General features: G+C 47.2%; 2 protein-coding genes across 4 annotated transcripts; both read left to right on the top strand.

The window, feature by feature from the left end:
* The first annotated feature begins 1,521 nt into the window (after window positions 1–1,521).
* LOC115638870 (keratin, type I cytoskeletal 14-like) lies at window positions 1,522–6,745 on the top strand. Of its 2 annotated transcripts, XM_030540892.1 has the most exons (9): window positions 1,522–1,615; window positions 1,712–2,064; window positions 3,500–3,582; window positions 4,169–4,325; window positions 4,806–4,967; window positions 5,075–5,200; window positions 5,300–5,520; window positions 6,168–6,199; window positions 6,481–6,745. In XM_030540892.1, the coding sequence occupies exons 1-9, from the start codon at window positions 1,522–1,524 to the stop codon at window positions 6,576–6,578; spliced, it is 1,326 nt and encodes a 441-aa protein (XP_030396752.1). In that variant the 3' UTR covers window positions 6,579–6,745. The 2 variants fall into 2 exon arrangements, with proteins under 2 accessions (XP_030396752.1, XP_030396751.1); XM_030540891.1 differs by having other exon boundaries at window positions 1,522–2,064.
* LOC115638866 (keratin, type I cytoskeletal 14) lies at window positions 1,816–21,124 on the top strand. 2 transcript variants are annotated; one of them, XM_030540885.1, is made up of 9 exons: window positions 1,816–1,855; window positions 13,377–13,597; window positions 17,020–17,102; window positions 17,415–17,571; window positions 18,018–18,179; window positions 18,286–18,411; window positions 19,366–19,586; window positions 20,273–20,322; window positions 20,841–21,124. In XM_030540885.1, the coding sequence occupies exons 2-9, from the start codon at window positions 13,427–13,429 to the stop codon at window positions 20,936–20,938; spliced, it is 1,068 nt and encodes a 355-aa protein (XP_030396745.1). In that variant the 5' UTR covers window positions 1,816–1,855; window positions 13,377–13,426; the 3' UTR covers window positions 20,939–21,124. The 2 variants fall into 2 exon arrangements, with proteins under 2 accessions (XP_030396745.1, XP_030396744.1); XM_030540884.1 differs by lacking the exon at window positions 1,816–1,855 and having other exon boundaries at window positions 12,981–13,597.
* The last annotated feature ends 231 nt before the right edge of the window (window positions 21,125–21,355 follow it).

Below are 21,355 nucleotides of genomic sequence, written 5' to 3' on the forward strand. Positions count from 1 at the left end.
CCTGCAAGCCCTCCCCACACATGGCTCTGCCCATAAGCATCTCCCAGAGAAAGAAGCATCATTTCAAACTATCTGTCAGGGCTACCCCTGGAACCGTCAGGCCAGTGGGCTGGGTTTGCACTTTGCCTCTGCAAGTGATAGCTGGCTCCTGGCAATGTAAAACCAGAGCAGAGAACAGGGTGACCAGATGTCCCGATTTTATAGGGACAGTCCCGATATTTGGGGCTTTTTCTTCTACAGGCGCCAATTACCCCGACCCCTGTCCCGATTTTTCAATCTTGCTGTCTGGTCACCCTAGCAGAGAATGGAACAGTGCTGCTAATCCCGGCCTGGTTTTCCTGTTGCTTCCTCACACCAATAGCTGTCCAACACCGTTATTACACTGATTACTCTCAATCCCTTAATAACATATTACAGGAGCTGCTCCTTTCTTTTCAGACGGCTTTGTTGCTTCATCAGCCTTTGGGTTTTCAGCCCTGCCCTGCTCTGTCAAAACTGTCTGTTTCCTACTTACTGGTTAGTGTCCAGTGCTCAGTACAAACGCAAACACTGCCCTTAACCCATCACACACTCTGAAATATTCTCCAGTTCTCCTGCTAAATTGGCCTGGACAATATTCTCTTGTGATTGCAAAGGAGCTGAAATACAAATTCATACAGAAATACACATTAAAACTGGTCACACCCCTCCCAAAGGAGCAGCATGCAGTGTGGCCAGGGAGCTAAACTCTAATGTTGTATCAGTTTGTATACAGCCCATTCTCTAACATGAGACTAGATTCTGCCTTAGCAGGGCAATGGGCTGACGTTCTTAGATGTTTTCCCAATCCCTTCTATGATCCTAGCCAACATCAGTACATAGACAGAAACTACCAGTGGGAACAGTCTGTGGAGCTACAGTGTTTTTGCCCTGCAGGGCTCAGAGAAGTTTTCACTGCTGCTGCCTGGTCTGTACCTGTCCCATGGATAAAGGGCCTGACTGGAAGCACTCCAGTGACTTCAGTGGGCTTGGGATCCAGTCCAAAAGATTTGTTCCCACAAACCTCTCACATCAGCACCTTTCGCAAACAGATTTGTAAATATTTTCATTTAATTTAAGATGGATTCACAAACTGCTAGGTGGAGTCTGAATGTCTCTGTGTCTCCTGCGTAACAGGGTAAAGGTATGTTAAAATGTGGCCTTGAGCAATGAGCCTGCTATTCTGAATCACACCTCACCCTTCCTTTGGGAACAAAAATGAAACATAGAAACACTCTTTGTGAAGTGAAGTGTTTCTAGCGAAATGTGACAAAAGCATGAATACATCAAGGAGAAAAATGATGACTCTGGAAGTTGGCTCAGACTTTAAGGGTGATGAAAACCCTGGGGAATGTAAGAGAGAAAAAAGGACCTTGCAGTGGCAACGCCCCCTGTTGTGGGTATAAAAGGAGCTCAGAGTCAGGGAAGTTAGCAGCACTCTCCTTCTTTCATAGCTGAGCTGGGCGACTCTCTTGGGCTTTAGATCCTCAACTACCTTTCACCATGACCACCAGCGTCAGGCAATATTCCTCGTCTACATCCCTGAAGGGGTTAGGTGGATTAAGTGGATTAGGAGGTGGCTCCACACGGGTTTCCTCTGTGAATCTTGGAGGTCCCTACAGAGCCCCAAGTATTCATGGGGGATCTGGTGGCTTTTCTGTCTCCTCTTCTAGGTATGTCTCTGGAGTAGGAAGTAGCCTGGGTGGTGGCTATGGGGGGAGCTACAGTAGTAGCTTTGGAGGTGGCTATGGGGGTGGCCTTGGAGGTGGCTATGGGGGTTGCCTTGGTGGTGGCCTTGGAGGTGGCTATGGGGTTGGCTTTGGAGGTGGCTTTGGTGGTGGTGATGGCATTCTCCCTGCGGGTGAGAAGGAAACTATGCAGAACCTGAACGACCGCCTAGCTTCCTACCTGGACAAGGTGCGTGCTCTGGAGGAGGCCAATTCTGATCTGGAGATTAAGATCAAGGAGTGGTATAAGAAGCAGGGACCCAGTCCTGACCGTGACTACAGCCCATATTACAGGACAATTGAAGACCTGAGGAGCAAGGTATGACACTATTGTTAAAAAGGTCGGATGTCTCTTGTCTGAGACTCTTCATTAAACTGGCACAGGGGCACTGAATAACAATTCTGTAACTAAAAGCTGGCAATAAAAGGCAATCCAATTTTCTCCTGTGCCAGATATCAAGGAAGGGGATTTAGTAATTTATCAACTTCAGTTATTTAATTACATTCCTCCAGAAAGAACAAATGGTGTATTTCTTATTATTTGATTGTATGAAACAGACATAAGAGGCAGTGAAGCAGCAGCAGAGTCTTATAGACATTGATCTATGTTGATAATATGGTACAGTTTGAATACTCTATAAACAAACGAATCTAGAGGTAAGGCAAACCAGGATAGATTTAGTATTATTGTATATGCACAGAATCAAAGAATTTGCAAACTCCTGTCAATTGCTTTAACTCACAGCACTAAGCTGAGTGCAGAGGGTTAAAAAGAAAAAGGTCGAAGCACTGATAAATTCCACAGCCTTCTTCCAGGAATGATCAATGCAAGGCCTGACTTGTCCTATAATCTCAAAACCAGGAGCATGTGGAGCAATTTCTCTCCATTCTGTTTTGGTTTCCTGGCTTCGTATCGTGAGAGGAAAAGCCCCAGGGCTGATATTTTTCCTCTTACTGTCATTATTAATCTCTTACAAACCATCATTAGTAATCATAAGGGAAATCTGAGGAAAGCAGAAGCAGAAAGCCTCAGTGATGCAGGGGCAGGAGCAAACTAGACACATTATTTTCCCTTCCTCTCACTGGCACCATTTTTGATGTTCCTTCCTCAAAACCTGGCTTGGAGTTCTCCTCTGGAGCCTTGGGTGGATTATCTGTATCTGAGAATGTATCACAAAAATTAGATATGATGAGGACCTGCTCACTACGTTCTGGTCAGCTTCCGCAAGGAGTTAATGTGAATGAGCTCCATTACAGAACACATGGACACAGGCTTGGACATACAAGAGCACACTATGGGTCCACATGTACTGCCTGTGGCAGCCACCAATACCTGATGTTTCCGAGGATGGCTAGTCTCCCCTCCCCCTCCGACAATTGCACACAGCAGTACATGGTGGTGGGGCTGGGGAGGGGAAAGGTTGGTTCTTTCTGGAGCCACATGGGATCAGCAAATGCCCTGAAGCATGAGACTGAGTGTCCTTATCAGGCCTTGCACGTACTCAGATATTATCATGCTGCCTTTTGCAATTCATCCTGATGGATAAGCAGGATAGGGAGGCCGCAGTGCAGTCAGACACCGCCCAGTCTAACTCAGCACTGTTGCATTTCTCCATGGTACAGCTTGATAAATCCCTCTGCTGCTCCTGGCCTGTCCCTAACATTCACCACTGCTTGGATCCTACAATCAGCCAACCACATGAAGAGCTTTTGAGGCTTCTTTCCCACGTGCTCTTTCATTCTCTTTCCCCCAGATCCTTTCTGCCACTGTCGACAATGCTAGCCTCCTCTTGCAGATCGACAACGCTAGGCTGACGGCCGATGACTTCAGAACCAAGTAAGTGCTGCTTCCCCTGGGAGTGAGATCCATATGGGGATCCTTTTGTGCACGTCAAGCTTCCCCACATGCATCATGACTGGAAAAGAGGGAGAGTTCCTCTCTAAGAGGGAGCTTCCTATTCAGTTCCAATGAGACAACTGACACAATGAGGAAAAATCACTGGCAAACAAGGCATTTAAAATAAATGTGCATTTTGCAAAGCAAATAGGGACTAAACATTTGGGCAATGTCTTGCTTCCAGTAGAACCTATCTTATTTTATTTAGTTTGCATGTAGGACTTGATCTAATTTACATATCACTCAGCACACATAGGCCCGAGGCAATGGAGCTACCAGTATTTTAATGGGAGGCGAGTTACAGAAGCACTCACCTTGGAGCTCAATACAGAATATGTCTCAAAGCTGCCCAGTAGTTACTGTTCTTAGCAGAAACTTGACCAACCAGCGCTGTTCCATCCATTGGACACTGCATCTCACTCACTGTGTCTCTCATTCACGCAACCCCCCACGCAGCACAGAGAGTTCTAAGACATTGAAAGGTTGAGTGACAACTCAGCAGTGAGCACCCTTTTTATGCTTGAAGGTTTGAGACGGAGCAGGCGCTGCGCATGAGTGTGGAGGCTGACATCAACGGCCTGCGGAGAGTCCTGGACGAGCTGACCCTGGCCAGAGCTGACCTGGAGATGCAGATCGAAAACCTGAAGGAAGAGCTGGCTTATCTCAAGAAGAACCATGAGGAGGTGAGGACAAACCCAAGCACAAAGGAGGGGATTTGTAAGTTGTAGCTAAGGTACAATGAAAATCAGGCCAATCAGCAGGGCTATTTCCAAGTATTAGGGTTGTTGGGAGGGCATCTGGGGATAAAGAAGCGGGGAATAATTAATTTTGCACAACAACATGTCCCCCGTAGGCCCCAGGTCAGACTCACCAGTATCTACAGCAACAGAAACCTGCTTCCCAGGCTGTGGAGCACCTGTCTGGGATTTAGTTGCTGGACAGAGGCAACTGAATCCCCATATGGAGATTTCTTAGAAAATTATTTTTATTATTTTACTTGTTGTTGACAGTTAGGGTCACAGTCCCATTGTGCTGAACAAACACACATTAGGAGATGGTCTCTTGTCTGAAAAGCCGCAAAGTGAGAAAACCTCCTCAGAGGCACTGCAGTGGGTCTGGGTAGTTAAGAGGCAGCTGAACATAGCGTGTCTCTCTTGTCACAGGAAATGAAGATACTACGGAGCCAGCTGGGCGGAGATATCACTGTGGAGATGGACGCCGCTCCTGGGGTTGACCTGACCAAGATCCTGGCCGACATGAGAGAGCAGTATGAGAGCTTGGCAGAGAAGAACCGTAAAGAGGCCGAGCAGTGGTTCTACACCCAGGTACACAATGCCTGAATGAAGGGAAGCACTCTCCTGACACTTATGGGGGGGGCAGAGCTTTACACACATCATTCCTGCAGTAACTAGATTGTTTTCCCTTGTTCCAGACAGAACAGCTGAACCGAGAAGTAGCCATGAACACGGAACAGTTGCAGAGCGGCAAGTCGGAGATCACAGAACTAAGACGCACTGTCCAGGGCCTGGAGATAGAGCTGCAGTCCCAGCTCAGCATGGTAGGTGCCACTGGCTTCCCAGGGAGACACACACAAGGGCAGGCACAGAACTGAGTGACCCCCTCACTGAATTCTTTCCCCTCTACTCTGCATTCCCAGAAAGCTGCTCTGGAAGGCACCTTGGCGGAGACAGAAGCTCGCTATGGCACCCAGTTGGCACAGCTCCAGGCCCTGATCACTAGCGTGGAGGAGCAGCTGGCCGAGCTCCGATGTGACATGGAGCGCCAGAACCACGAGTACAAGATTCTCGTGGACGTTAAGACGCGCCTGGAGCAAGAGATTGCCACGTATCGCCGCCTGCTGGAGGGCGAGGATGCCCAGTACGTAAAGGGAGTCAATTAGATAGAGTGCCATGAAGCAGGGCTGGCTAATAATGACACGGCTAAACAACTGAATAACCTGTGTCCCTAGAGGCTCATTTTTAAATAAATAATCCAGATTCCTAGGTAGTTGTGAAGAAGACTAATAAGTGATGGCTCAATGGTTTATCCCATTACCATCCTCAGTGAGAACTCTGTCCTGGGAGTTATTTATTGTCTGAATTATGGAGTGTAACATAACATTTCCATCTTGGAGAGGCAGCATTGTCTAGTAGCTACATGAAAACTCTAGCTTTCAAGGCTGTTGGGGGTCTATTCCTGGCTTCTTCGGCGATTGCATGACCCTGGAAAAGTAGCTAATAACACTAACGAACCTCACAGGAGGGTTGAGAGGCTAACATAATGTCTAAATCCCTTCACACCTTGAAAATCCTTCCAAGATCACATGTTCTGCTCAAACCTTAACTCTAGACAATTTCAAGGAGAGGACATTGGGGACCTGCAAATTGACATAATAATGAAATTCATCAGACTTGTGTCAAAATAATTATTTCTCCCCATAGGAGATCTGCACCTTTATTCTCTCACTGCGCCCTCTCCTCTGGTGTTTATATGTCTAATTTTCTCTCTTTTTTCTCCTCTTGTAGCATTGCCTCCCAGTACGCTTTAGCAAAAGAAGGTAAGAATTTGTCTTATCCAAAGTAATGATCACACATTTCTGCATCACATCCTTAGCAAGCTTCTTTCCATAGGCTCTAATTCATTAGTGGATGCAAACCTGGAATGATTCCTTTGAAATATTGAAGATATTATTCAGACAAGTATTTGTGTAAAATAGAATATAGGATATGCCTTTATGACACTCAATTCTGCAGATACACTAGCTAGGATAAAAATTCCAAAGGATGATCAGATCCTTAGGACAGCTGATAGTTTCTTCTATCTCTTCCTCCCTTGTAGCGTCAATGACCACCCGACAAGTCCGTACAATTGTTGAGGAAGTCCAAGATGGAAAAGTGATTTCTTCCCGCGAGCAGGTCCATCATTCCTCCCGCTAAGACTACACACCACTCCACAGGCTCCAGTCCTGAGCACCTTAGATACATCAATGTAGAGATTGTCACAGCAAAGGAAAGAAGACTCCAGTCCATGTGCTGTAGATGTGTAATACTGTCACCAAGGCTGTGTAGGACTGGGCTCCATTCGTGTGTTCCTTCCCTTTACATCCTGCCTCTGTTTCCCTCACCCTTGTTTGAGTGCTATGCTGTGCTCTTCCCACAAATGTCAAATAAAGCTTCTCTTCTCATTCATGCAAAGTAGAGTCTTGTCTCGGTTGTTCAAGAGGGCTAACGACACAGGCTCTCTAGGGGGAGATTGGTGCTGTTTGCTAGAGCTTCCATCAGCACTCGTGGGCAGCTAGAAGGAATTGTTCAGATGGTCACTATAAGGCATTGTACGCTAGATCATTGAGTGATGTGAATTAATACCCCAGGACTAAATATTAAAGCAAAGAACTAGTGGCTTTATTGATCACATCCAACCTGGCTCAAATTCTGCAACTGAACTGTATAAACAGGGTCAGATATTCTGCTCTAAGTTGCAATGGTCTCAAAATGTGAAACCTGAGAGAGAATCCTCAGGAACAGTCTCCGATTTGGTTGTTTCACAGTTCTGCTCAGGGACCATAAGTGGCCATTCCACAAAGGAAGGTAGGAGATGGGGCTTCACCAGCTCACTGAGTCTGAGCCAAGGTGCATGGTGCACAGTGAAAGAAAATGAATCACATCATGCCAGCTCCCTGCCAACTGTCAGCCACACACCTCTATCAGTGCTGGCTGTATTACATAGGTCACAACGCTTGGTGGTAAAATTAACTTGTGTGGCTGTTGTGTTAACGGTACCATTGGCTGACCCCTTCCTCGGTAACACAATTTCCGTTTTATTCAGTGTGACTTTCTTGGAACTGTCCAGGTGTTTCCAAAGGGTCAGAAAAATGCAGACCCCTCAGATAGCTGTCAGGGGGTGCATGACCTGCTCAGGATAAGGTTATTACATGCTGTGTTTGGGCTTTGATCCCCTGTGCCAATTTGTCATTACTGCCCATTCCTGATGCAGTGGGACACTGGTACACTCCATCTTGACTGGCAGTTCCCGGAAGACAATTTCAGATATCAGGGTACGTCTGCGCTGCAATCAGGGGTGTAACTGCAGCACGTGCAGACATACCTGAGATCTTTAACTGAGCCAGCTCACGCCATCATAGCTGTGAAGCCACAGCGGCATGGACTGCTCCGTGAGCAGCCATCCAAGTAATTACCAAGGGCCTCAGGTAGGCTTATCCAAGTACATCACTGCCATTGGTACGTCACGCCTGAGCTTGCCCTGATTTTACCTGGCTAAGCTCTGGTATAGCTAGAGAGAGCTCTGGTTCTCCCTGAAAAGGGGGAAAGGAGCCTTTCTGTTCTCTCTCTGGTACTTACATGACCCCATCATCATTCCACTCAGGCTCTATTCAGGTACATTATAAACATGAGCCATGAATGCAGGGTTATGACCAGCAAAATGACTCTGTAAGATTAGCATCCTCTTACCGAACGCATCTGTGCATTTATATAGCATCATTGATGTGCCTGGCATTTTACAGGAGGAAAATACATGGACAAGATTCCTCTTGTAGAGGATGTGTCATTGGAGTCCTGTCTGCTCAGTTCTTCAGCTGAAGGCAGGAAACTTGCCTTTGTATGTTTCTCTTGTAAATGCCAGGTACATCCACAATGCTAGAAGACTGTTTTTGAAAGAACAAATCAAACAATTAAAGAACTAGACCAGGGGTGGGCAAACTTTTTGGCCCGAGGGCCACATCGGGGATGCGTAACTGTACAGAGGGCCGGGTAGGGAAGGCTGTGCCTCCCCAAAAAGCCTGGCCCCCGCCTCTCCTACTTCCCGCCCCCTGACTGCTCCCCTCAGAATCCCTGACCCAGCCAACTCCCCCTGCTCCTTGTCCCCTAACTGTCCCCTCCTGGGACCCCCGCCCCCTATCCACCCCCCCTGCTCCCTGTCCCCTGACTGCCCCGACCCCTATCCACACCCCTGCCCCGACAGCCCCCCCGGGACTCCCACCCCCTATCCAACCACACTCTGCTCCTCGTCCCCTGACCACCCCCTCTCGGGGTCCCCTGCCCATAACTGCCCCCTGGGATCCCATCCCCTTATCCAACTGCACTCTGCTCCTCGTCCCCTGACCACCCCCTCTGGGGGTCCCCCGCCCATAACTTCCCCCTGGGATCCCACCCCCTTATCCAACCCCCCTACTCCCTGTCCTCTGATTGCCCTCCCGAACCCTATCCACACCCCCGCCCCCTGACAGCCCCCCCTGGACTCCAACCCCCTATCCAACCACACTCTGCTCCTCGTCCCCTGACCACCCTCTCTGGGGATCCCTCGCCCATAACTGCCCCCCCCGGGATCCCCTTATCCAACCCCCCCCCGCTCCTTCTGATCTGATTACCCTCCTGACCCTATCCACACCCCCACCCCCTGATAGCCCCCCTGGGACTCCCACCCCCTATCAGAGCCCCTGACCACCCCTCTGGGGACCCCCCATCCCTAACTGCCCCCTGGGTTCCCACCCCCTTATCCAACCCCCCCTTCTCCCTGTCCTCTGATTGCCCTCCCGACCCCTATCCACACCCCCGCCCCCTGACAGCCTCCCCCGGGACTCCCACTCCCAACCCTCCCTGTTCCCCAACCCCTGACCCCCCCCCCACCAGAACCTCCACCGCATCCAACCGCACCCTCCTCCCTGACTGCCCCCGAGGACCCTCCTCTCCCTTACTCAACCCCCTGCTCCTTGCCCCCTTACCAACAGCAGGAGCTCCCAGCTGCGACACCCGGCCAGAGCCAGCTGTGTTCCCTGTGCTGCCCAGCAGAAGCGGCGGGCCAGAGCGCGGCCTGCACATTGGCCCAGCTGCAGGGGAGGGGAACAGTGGGGGAGGAGCCAGGGACTAGGCTCCTCGGCCGGAGGCTCAGGGACCAGGCAGGATGGTCCCATGGGCCAGACGTGGCCTGCGGGTCGTAGTTTGCCCATGTCTGTACTAGAAGAAAGAATTAAAATGATTTCAAATGTAACTAGAGAAGTTCAGATTCAAATTCTTTGGTGTGTCTGCTGGGTCGTGAGGGAGATGGTTACGGGTTCCTCTTTCTCAGGTTGCTTGTAGACTGCCGCAGCACAGGTAATAGTATCCCAAAATTGATGTGTGAGCTGGGGAACCATGGTCCCTGCCTGCCCGACACCTGTGCTGCAGGGGGATTGGCAAAGCATCCAGCCACACTGGCTCTGTTTTAGCAGCAGACTCGCCTACCCCAGGAGCATCCGCACATGAAAGAGAGAGGTTATAAACCACACACTGGTTTAATAACACAATTAACCGTTACCTCAACTGGGATCTGTGTTTCTTAGCTAAAGTACAGACTGGAGAATTACTATAAACTTCAGGGACAAGGTCAGTAGGATCGCTTCACATGTGATCCTTGCTCTCTGCAGCTGCCAAGCAAATCAGGCCTTATGGTCGTTTAGGTCTTATACCACTCTGGATGGTACCTTACACATTTCTGTGTTGTCACTACATTCAGGTGGGACAATGCAGGAAGTTTCTGGTTCTTTTCTTCTTTTTATGTTTCTGTCATCAAGTGGGGGAAAGAATCTGGACCTCAAAATTACAGGCCTTGCCTCGCATCTTGTGTTGTCATTTACACCTGGACAAAGGGAGTGTAAACTGCCACCACGTTGCAATGGTAGGATCTGACACCCACTTTGTACCCATGTTGTACCTGTGGATGTGACCATTCATACATGTCATAGATTTTGCGGCCGGAAGGGATCTCTTGAAATATCAGGTTCACCTCCTATCTCACCCGATGCTTGTACAAAGCTGCTTCAGTAAATTATAAACACATGAAAGCTTTTGTGCCATCTTTTTCTCTGCTATATCTAGAATTAGCTGTAATGTAATAGTAGCAAATATCCCAAAGACACATCCATCCCTATTCTCACTCATCAGGTCCATCCGCTTTCCTGTAAAATGCTCCAGCCCGGGTGGGACGGAGCTGAGCAATCAAAGCCTGCTCAGAAATATACATCTGTTGCTTGTGGGACACAGTCTCTTTCCCCTTTCATGGAAGCTGATCTAAGGAACGTAAGTTTTAGCTTTGGGGAAGGGGACTGTTAGGGCCTGTCTAGGAAGACAGTAAAGTGGTAGACATGGTACAACATGTGAAGAAATATGCTTTCCTCCACACCCTGGACCATTATTAAATAGTGCCACTTAGATCTGTACCCGAGGGTTTTCAGCCTGGTAGGGAGTTTAGTATTGAGAACTGAGACAGCAGAGCTCGACCTTATTCAACCCTGCAATTTTCTGAGCACCTTGGCTCTTCACAGGCAGTTAGCATCTCTTGAGCAGTTTGGTTTACATTGGGTGTGTACATCACTCAAAGGATGCTCTCAGGGCAGGGAGCCACAAGGAATATCTCTGGTAACATCTGATTAACTTGTTCATTAGATTAACGATACAGAACTGTGTTGTTCTGAGCATTATTTTCAATCCCCAATTCTTAAATCCAATAACCGGTCCCCAGGCCATTCAGACTGTTTTCTTGGCTCGTTCTTTACACTGAACTCTCCTCTTTCTTAGAGAGTTCCATAATTTCTAAAGTTCTTCGCTCTGATAGCCATGCCCTGGATTTTAAAAAATGACTCGGGGGATCGCAGTCTAGTTCTTAATGTCAGATGTTGACATCACAAAATCAATGACCGCATCCAGCACTAACTGGGCCTCTTAATGGCTGCCTCAGCAGAGAGGCCAAGCATTGAACTGGCCAGGGGGCTGAAGTCTCCTCTCACCTCTATAGGAGATCTTCCAGGATGAGGTGAAGGTATGTTGCCGGGCAGCGTTATGGAGGAAGCCTGCACGTTTGCTGCCAATTGTGTCTGTTCTGTGGTTACACAGAAGACTTGGGTTCAGAGCTGTCCACCATACCTCTTTCACCAACACCATACTCACAGAATTAAAGACACACATTAGAGCAAGGGTTCTCACAACAATTTTTTTGGTGGTCTCAGAGTGTGACCACCAACTCTTGCTGGTGGCCACTCACACAATTTTTCCTAAAATACTTAATGAACTTTAGGAAAAACAAATAAATATGCACATGTACATGTTCAAATCATAATAATGTATTTATGTAGGGTTTTTTTTTGCAGACTCAATAATAAAAATAACGTACAGTTGTCTCTATTCTTTACTGGACCTAAATAGAATAGAAACACAAATAAGGTGCTTTGCATGTTCTTATCTTTTGTTGTTGTTGTTGTTCCTTTTGCTTTTTTGGCTGCATTTTTTAGACTTGCCAGCAAGTAAGTCTGCTTCTATGAAAAGCAATATTGGTATGTTTGTTAATATCACTTTTCATAGCAGCAGACTGTTAGCTGGCTGAGAGAAAGTGAGAGGTGATATTAACAAATATACCAATATCACTTTTCACAGCAGACCTACTCAGCCTTGGCAAGTCGGGGAACAAATTAAGACTTGGATGGGGAGGTGGGTAGGGAGGCAGTGGGGGCAATGGGTGGGGTGGTGCGCCTCAGGATGGAGGCTTGCAGCTGAGGGATGGAGCTCACTGCCTCGCAGTCAGAGCCAGTGGCAGGAGCCTGCTGCCACATGGCCGGAGCCTAGGGCTGAAGCCAGAAGCCTGAGCCCCACTGCCCCGGGAAGGTGGGGAACTCACACCGGCTGTCTGCTCCCCTGGTGTTTGTGGCTCCAAAGGAGGGCAGGGCCCAACCCCTCCTGGCAGCCCCAGAGGAGGGGCTGCTACTTTGTCCCCTGCCCCCCAAATCACCATCCTGGAGGCTGTGGCTGCAACGAAAAGCCCCCGGTGGCTAAGGTGGCCGCATATGAGAAATGCTGCATTTAAGGTTTTATTTAAGGTTCTTCCTTAAAACAGCAACTATCACAAGAGATTTACTAAGCACGCAGTAATTACTGAGAATGGTACTCTATAAAACCCAAGAAAGAAAGATTTACTTCACAGAAATGCACTGGAGGAGTCTGAATGGCTCTGTCTCACATTCAGGAGCGTAACATAATGTAAAAATGTAGCCTGGAGCAATGAGCCTCCCACTTTGAATCACACCTGGCTGTACATTTAGAAACAAGAAGAAACAGAGAAACATTCTTTATGAAGTGAAGTGTTTCTAGCGGAATGTGACAAAAGCAAGAACACATCAAGGAGAAAATGATGATTCTGGAAGTTGGCTCAGACTTCAAGGGTGATGAAAACCCTGGGGAATGTAAGAGAGAAAAAAGGACCTTGCAGTGGCAACGCCCCCTGTTGTGGGTATAAAAGGAGCTCAGAGTCGGGAAAGTTAGCAGCACTCTCCTACTTTCATAGCTGAGCTGGGTGACTCTCTTGGGCTTTAGATCCTCAACTACCTTTCACCATGACCACCAGCGTCAGGCAATATTCCTCGTCTACATCCCTAAAGGGGTTAGGTGGATTAAGTGGATTAGGAGGTGGCTCCACACGGGTTTCCTCTGTGAATCTTGGAGGTCCCTACAGAACCCCAAGTATTCATGGGGGATCTGGTGGCTTTTCTGTCTCCTCTTCTAGGTATGTCTCTGGAGTAGGAAGTAGCCTGGGTGGTGGCTATGGGGGGAGCTACAGTAGTAGCTTTGGAGGTGGCTACGGGGGTGGCCTTGGAGGTGGCTACGGGGGTGGCCTTGGTGGTGGCCTTGGTGGTGGCCTTGGTGGTGGCTATGGGGGTGGCCTTGGAAGTGGCTATGGGGTTGGCTTTGGAGGTGGCTTTGGTGGTGGTGATGGCATTCTCCCTGCGGGTGAGAAGGAAACTATGCAGAACCTGAACGACCGCCTGGCTACCTACCTGGACAAGGTGCGTGCTCTGGAGGAGGCCAATTCTGATCTGGAGATTAAGATCAAGGAGTGGTATAAGAAGCAGGGACCCAGTCCTGACCGTGACTACAGCCCATATTACAGGACAATTGAAGACCTGAGGAGCAAGGTATGACACTATTGTTAAAAAGGTCGGATGTCTCTTGTCTGATTTTGTTTATTACAGATTGTCTTGTGTCTAAAAACTGATTACCAAGGGATTAACTGATTAGAGGCAACAGGTATAATAAGGGCTACATAGCAGTCCTGTGCCCAGACACAAATGAAGGAGATTATTAGCAATTCAGGGCTTGTCTACACTGGCACTTTAAAGCGCTGCAACTTTCTTGCTCAGGGCTGTGAAAAAACAACCCCCCCCCCAGGCGCTGCAAGTGTCAGTGTAGACAGTGCACCAGCGCTGGGAGCTACTCCCCTGGTGGAGCTGTTTTTTTATAGCGCTGGGAGAGATCTTTCCCAGTGCTGGTGCTGCAGCAGCGCTTTAACATTGCTAGTGAAGACGTGCCCTTACGCTCACCTGTGATTTAATGATATTCCTTCAGAAGGAGCAAACTGCATTTCCTGTTAAATGGTTTCTAATAGGGAAACTGACTTCGGGGCAGGAAAGTAGCAGCAGAAGCCTACTGGTTCATGTTGATTAGCTGTTCTGTCTTGGATGCTGCAGCAACAATAGAAGGAAGCGGGCTGCAGCAGCAATACTGCTGGTAGGATTATACACAGATGGCCAAGTACCGGATATTACTTACGCTCCAAGTATGTGCTTCTTTTGCCAGATGTTTAGCTCATCAGAAGGCTGTGAGCTCTCAGGGCAGGGCCGTGTTATCTGTTTGGCACCATTCACCTATTGTAGGACACTTTGTGAACACACGGATGCTAAGATAGTCATAATGATTATAATAATCACTTCTAGCCTGTTACTAGGCTGAATTTAGAGGTTAAAAAGACACCAAATCAAAGGACGTGAGACCTTTGCAATTCTGGAATGGCTGACACAAGACCTAACATTTTCCATATGCTCAAAACTAGGAGGATTCAGAACAATTTGGGCCTGATTCTGTTCTCTCTTACACCAGCGTAGGTCAGGAGTAACTTCACTCAAGTCACTGAGAGCAGAACCAGTCCTGTCATCTTCATTCTAATTCATTTTTGTGTCTCAGCCTTTGCACAGTAAGGTCTCAGGAAAAGGCTTGAGGGATGCCCTCATGGCAGCACCAACGTTCACGCCACTCACTGGTCACTTGTGTCGTTTGCATTCATTTTATTTTACGTTCCTTTCAGTAGGCTAGGTTGTGACATCCTTACTCAGTCCTTACCCAGACAACCCTTATTGAACGTGGAGTCATTGGGGGTCACGGGGAGTGTCTCCTGAGTAAGGGTGCAGTCACAAATGCAACATTTGTCTCGCTGTCACTATCTTCTCCTTACAAAGCATCAGCAGTGAATGTCAGCAAAACATCAGGTGTGCAGAAAGTGAGACTCTCAGAGAGGCAGGTGAATCAGACTTCGAGCTAATAAAACTCCCATGGTATTTTCTTTTCTTCATTTTGGCTCCACTTTGCTAACTGTACCTAGAGTCCCAGGTTTGCTTTTCCTCTCCCTAGAGCTTCGGGATAGGTTCTAAAGGGAGCTCAGACACAGCGACATTTTCTGCTCAGAGAATTCCACTCAGCTTCTGTCCCTTCCTCCTGCATGACAGTGTGACTGACAGCAACGGAAGTCCTGGAGCAAGAGACTCAATGATTATTGTTACTTATTCTTTGTATGACTGTTGTGCCTCGGAGCCTTGGCCAGAGAGAGTCAAACCCAGGCCCAGCTTGAAAACTGCTTCACGGAGGTTTTTAATGGACTCAGAACTGAAAAGCTCTCAGCTGCATTGAACCTGAACTGACCCCCAAACCAGTAACTGGTTTAAACCAACAGGTTCAGTGATCAGGTGCTGAGAGATGGTCTTTGGGCGTGCCGAGGAAGGGTCTCTCTCTGCTCCCACCCTAGAGAGAGCGAGGCAGGGGCCACACTTCCCAGGAAGCCATTGGAGGAGAGGACACTAGAGGGAGGCAGGAGAAAGGCATTCTGGGACTGCTGGTTCCCCTGTCTGGTATGCCCAAGGAGAGGACTGTCCACGGAAGGCAACTACGACTCCCAGAACACCTCCCTCCCCGCTTTGTCCCCTCCAGTTTCTTGCTGAGTGCATGTTCCTTCCTGCTGGAGAAGTCAGCATAGAAAGGGCATTTTCTGGGCTGAGTTTCCTTTTCCATTTCCTCGTGATCAAATATGATGGACAGAGTTCTGGAGGATGTTGTACTAGGGCGTGCAAATAATTTGTTTAAAAATATTTTTTCACAGTGAAATAAATATTTATCATTGTACTCTCTGGTTAGAAGTTACAGTGCAAGCTTAAGAGTGTGTGACATTAATCTGCTGGCAATGTATCTGAACTGGTTCTTACTGTTCAGGAGGTTGCATTGGTCACTGATCCATCGTTCGAAGTTAGTGTCGGAACCGAACAGTTAGGAAGTATTGATGAACCTGAACTGGAACTGCCCCCAAATTGTAATGGTTCGACTCCTTGCTCAGCCACTGACCAGGACCCGATTGTACATAGGCGCTGGATAAACACAGAACATAAAGAGAGTTCCTGCCCCAGAGAGATACAGTCTAAGTATAAGACAAGAGATAACAGGTGGATAGAGAGAGACCAGCGGGGAATCACAAGGAAACAATGAGACAATACTGGTCAGCTTGATGTGCAGTGGTCTCGGCACACCAACAGCCTAACCATTTTATACAGGCTTTATCATATTAGATCTTACCAGTCGTCAATCGAGTCTCATATGCCACTTCCTGTATGACTAATACATGATGATTCAGAGGAAGGCAAGCCTGCCCCCTCCATACTACACACAACGCTGTAGGTGAGGAGGAAAATCTTTCCTGACCTCTGTAATTTACTGTCATATGTCCTGAAGCATGAGGTCTGAGCACCATGACCTTAGCATGTAGCTGCAAACATTATTAGTCTTTAAATTATCCAGCTCTTTTTAAAATCCAGCAAAATATTTGAAATTGAAGGAGAAACCATATGGGATGAGACACTGCTTGGTCACTACCTTTCTTTCAAATGAGCACAGTTCCCAAACTGAAGACGCAGAGTTTTAAGGCATGCAGGTGATACAGAGATATGTACAAAAGAAATATAGGGTGCCTGATCCTCGTTTACACTAAGCTCATTTTATACAGGCTGGCCATTTATAAGGTGGGTATAAATTAGATTTGCACACACTTTAGGGCCTGTTTACACGACTAGAGCAGTGCAAAGGGCCCCTAGTGCAAATGAGAATTTGGTCCATACCAGCTTGGCTCATATCTCCACGGTATAGTTATACAAATTCCACCATACAGGAGCAGAAGGTCAGTGCTGCTCCTGGCCCTTCTCCTGAGCATTAATTTCTGTTTGCATCCCTCAATTAATCAGCAATATGCAACTTTTGAAACTTCTTTTTCAATCCCTTTTATCCCCTCTTTTCTCTTCCCCAGATCCTTGCTGCCACTATCGACAATGCCAACATTGTCTTACAGATTGACAATGCCAGGCTGGCAGCTGATGACTTCAGAACCAAGTAAGTCCAGGGCTCCTTGGAGCTCTGATGAGAAGGGAAATGTGTAAAAAAGCCATTCTGCTTGAAGATCTCTGTTGTTTATTGCATTTGAAGATGCTTCCCATATTCCTATGTTATGGAATGGGGGAGCCTGTGTCAAGCGTGACCTTCATTTTAGCTTCCATGAATTCAGAAGAAACTTTTGAAACACCAAAGGAAACTCTGTTAGCAAACATGCCATTCAAAAATACATGAAGGTTGGGGAGGAAAAGGGAGTGAAAAATCGGTATCAACTGGACGTGCCTGAGTTTTTGACCTTTTTTACACTTCAAGGTTTGAGACAGAGCTGTCCCTGCGCATGAGTGTGGAGGCTGACATCAATGGCCTGCGTAGAGTCCTGGACGAGCTGACCCTGGCCAGAGCTGACCTGGAGATGCAGATCGAAAACCTGAAGGAAGAGCTGGCTTATCTCAAGAAGAACCATGAGGAGGTGAGGATGAAACAAGGCACAAAAGAGGGACCTGTAAATTGTAGCTAATGCACAATGGAATCAGTACAGGCCAATCAGTAGGAACAATTCCGAGATTTGCAGTTGTTGGGAGGGGATATGGGCAGGTATATGGGCAGGTAAAGAATAACAGACTTTGAACATCTATTCTGTAGGTACCAGGTAAGTTACATCCACGGCTTACAATTCAGGTAGTTTCTACTGGAGCCAAGTCATTGGGTATAGGAACAGAACCTTACATTGCTTGCTAGGTTGAGAAGCCACCTGATGCTTGGGATTTTATTAGCCAAACAGAAACAATTGAAACCCCTATAGTATTTTTTTAGGTCTCTATGCAGGGTGCAAGTGGGAAAAACCTCCTCAGATGCACTGCAGCGGATCTGTATAGTTAAGAGGCAGCTGAACATAGCGTGTCTCTCTTGTCACAGGAAATGAATATACTACGCAGCCAGCTGGGTGGAGATATCACTGTGGAGATGGACGCCGCTCCTGGGGTTGACCTGACCAAGATCCTGGCCGACATGAGAGAGCAGTATGAGAGCTTGGCAGAGAAGAACCGTAAAGAGGCTGAGCAGTGGTTCTTCACCAAGGTGCACAATGCCTGAATGAAGAGAAGCACTCTCCTGACACTTACGGGTGGGGCAGAGCTTCACACACATCATTCGTGCAGTAACTAGATTGTTTTCCCTTGTCCAGACAGAAGAGCTGAACCGAGAAGTAGCCATGAACACGGAACAGTTGCAGAGCGGCAAGTCGGAGATCACAGAACTAAGACGCACCGTCCAGGGCCTGGAGATAGAGCTGCAGTCCCAGCTCAGCATGGTAGGTCCACTGACTTCCCATTCAAGGGCAGGCACAGAACTGAGTGACCCTGTCAAGGTTCCTTCCCCACTCTGAACTCCAGGGTACAGACATGGGGATCTGCATGAAAGACCCCCTAAGCTTATTTCTACCACCTTAGGTTAAAAACTCCCCAAGGCACAAATCCTTCCTTGTATTTTGGATTAAGTAATGCTGCCACCACCAAGTGATTTAAACAAACTTTTAGGGAGGGCCACTTGGAGCCCTACCTTCCCCAAATATCCCCCAAACCCCTACACCCCTTTTCCTGGGCAGGCTTGAGAACAATCCCCCAAGCCCCTATACCCCCTTTCCTGGGGAGGCTTGAGAATATATCCTCACCAATTGGTACAGGTGAATACAGACCCAAACCCTTGGATCTTAAAACAATGAAAAATCAATCAGATTCTTAGAAGAAGAATTTTAATTAAAGAAAAAAGGTGAAAGGAGCGCCTCTGGAAGATTAGAATGGAAGATAATCTCACAGGCGATCAGATTAAAAACACAGAGGGTTTCCCTCTGGGCAAAACTTTAAAGTTACAAAAAGAAAACCAGGAATACCCTCCCTCTCAGCACAGAGAAAATTCACAAGCCAAAATAAAAGTAAAACTAACGCATTTTCTTGCTAAATAATTACTGATTCTATAGGAGTTGGATTGCTTGCTTCTTTGATCTTGCTCTGGCCAAAGCCGCATGGAACAGTCAGAACAAAGCCTCCCCTGCCACCACCCAGATTTGAAAGTATCTTGTCCCCTTATTGGTCCTTTTGGTCAGCCAGGTTACTTGAACTTCTTAACTCTTTACAGGTAAGAGGATTTGGTGCCTCTGGCCAGTAAGGGTTTTATAATACTGTATACAGGAAGGTTGCTACCATTTCCTTTATATTTATGACAGACCCCCTCACTGAATTCTTTCCCCTCTACTCTGCATTCCCAGAAAGCTGCTCTGGAAGGCACCTTGGCGGAGACAGAAGCTCGCTATGGCACCCAGTTGGCACAGCTCCAGGCCCTGATCACTAGCGTGGAGGAGCAGCTGGCCGAGCTCCGATGTGACATGGAGCGCCAGAACCACGAGTACAAGATTCTCGTGGACGTTAAGACGCGCCTGGAGCAAGAGATTGCCACGTATCGCCGCCTGCTGGAGGGCGAGGATGCCCAGTACGTAAAGGGAGTCAATTAGATAGAGTGCCATGAAGCAGGGCCGGCTAATAATGACACGGCTAAACAACTGAATAACCTGTGTCCCTAGAGGCTCATTTTTAAATAAATAATCCAGATTCCTAGGTAGTTGTGAAGAAGACTAATAAGTGATGGCTCAATGGTTTATCCCATTACCATCCTCAGTGAGAACCCTGTCCTTGGAGGTATTCATTCTCTGGACTCTGGAGTGGTTAGAGCAAGGGACTGGGAATGAGAAGAACTGGTTTCTGGGCTCTGGTACCAATTCATTGAACAAGCTTAATAGTTAATTGACTTCTCTAGCCCTTGGCTTTCCCATCTGTAAAAGGGTGTAAATAACATTATTACTGTGCCTCACAGGAAGGCTGAGAGTTATCTGACAGATTAAAGTGATGTGAGATGCTTTGATCTTTTTGAAAGGGTTTTCTCCTAGTGTTATAACACTGGACAATTTCAGGGAGACTCAGGCTGTTGCAGGATGTGAAAAGCAAGTCAGAACAAATATTGCCAGGTGTCATTCTAAATAATTAATTTACATTTTTGGTGGTCTGTGATTTTTTATCATCTGTGACCTTGCTGTCTCTCCTCCAGCACTGAATGCAGACTGTGGGATTCCAAAGCCGTGTTCATGTTTCTAATTTGTCTTATTGTTATTCCCCTTGTAGCATTGCTTCCCAGTACTCGGCAGCGCTGTCCTCGCAGGGTGGGAGAGATGGTAAGGATGTACCTTATCTGAAGTGTAACTTGGACACATCTGTAACAAGCGGCTTTGCAGTCTACAAGCTAATCAGTTAACAAATTGTGCAATCTGATTACTAACAAAGTATTCTGTGGAGAATGGGTGTTTGGAGAAATCTGAAAAATCAAATAATACCAAAACCTTCAAATGGTCACCTAATTTTGTTTAGTTGGGATCAAATGTGAAAATCCATCACTGGAATCTAGAGATGGAGGTACTGATTCAAATATGAGCTCAAAATTATATACAAATAGCTCAATCTTCACTTTAAAGGTCTACAAATTGTGGTGAACTTTTCTATGAATCCAGGTTGAGATTTTGCTTTCTCTTGACTTGTTTAAGTGATTTATACAAGTTAACGTTTGGAATCACATTTTTTCTTTCTCCCCTCAGCCAATGAAGGATTCTTTGAAACAGTATATTCAAAATGCCTAGGGAACATACATAATATCTTCTCTATGCTCCAAGTAACTGTTTTTCTCTCTTCTTTGCAGTAATCTCATCCGCTCGTCAAGTCCGCACTATTGTTGAGGAGGTCCAAGATGGAAAGGTGGTCTCTTCCCGTGAGCAGGTTCAGCTTTCCACCCGCTAACAGTACAGAGAACTCTATGGATCCCGGTCCCATGGCCTGCGCTGCTCAGAAACAATAAAGCAAGAGAGTCATTGAATGATCCAGTCGCTGTATCTAACTGAGCCATGGGGAATACTCAGCTCAGTTTGTGCTTTCTCTTTCACCTGTCTTTGAGTACCGTACTGAAGTCTGCAAACGTCTAATAAACCTTTTCTTCTCATTCATGCAAAATGGAATCTTGTCTTTGTCACTCTAAAGGCCTGAGGCAGGGGCCCTCTCAAATCCTTGGTGGGATGTACCATGATAGACAAGAGTCACCCATGGGCAGCCAGAAGATGGAGTTGTTCTGAAGGAAGAGAGCGAGAGGGATAGTTTTCCCAAATGCAGCATAAAGAATCTTGGGGAATGTTTTGTTACTTTGCGGATTGCTAGGAAGTA

Source organism: Gopherus evgoodei, chromosome 23, assembly GCF_007399415.2.
Source record: "Gopherus evgoodei ecotype Sinaloan lineage chromosome 23, rGopEvg1_v1.p, whole genome shotgun sequence".
In the NCBI taxonomy this organism is placed as follows: Eukaryota; Metazoa; Chordata; order Testudines; family Testudinidae; genus Gopherus; species Gopherus evgoodei.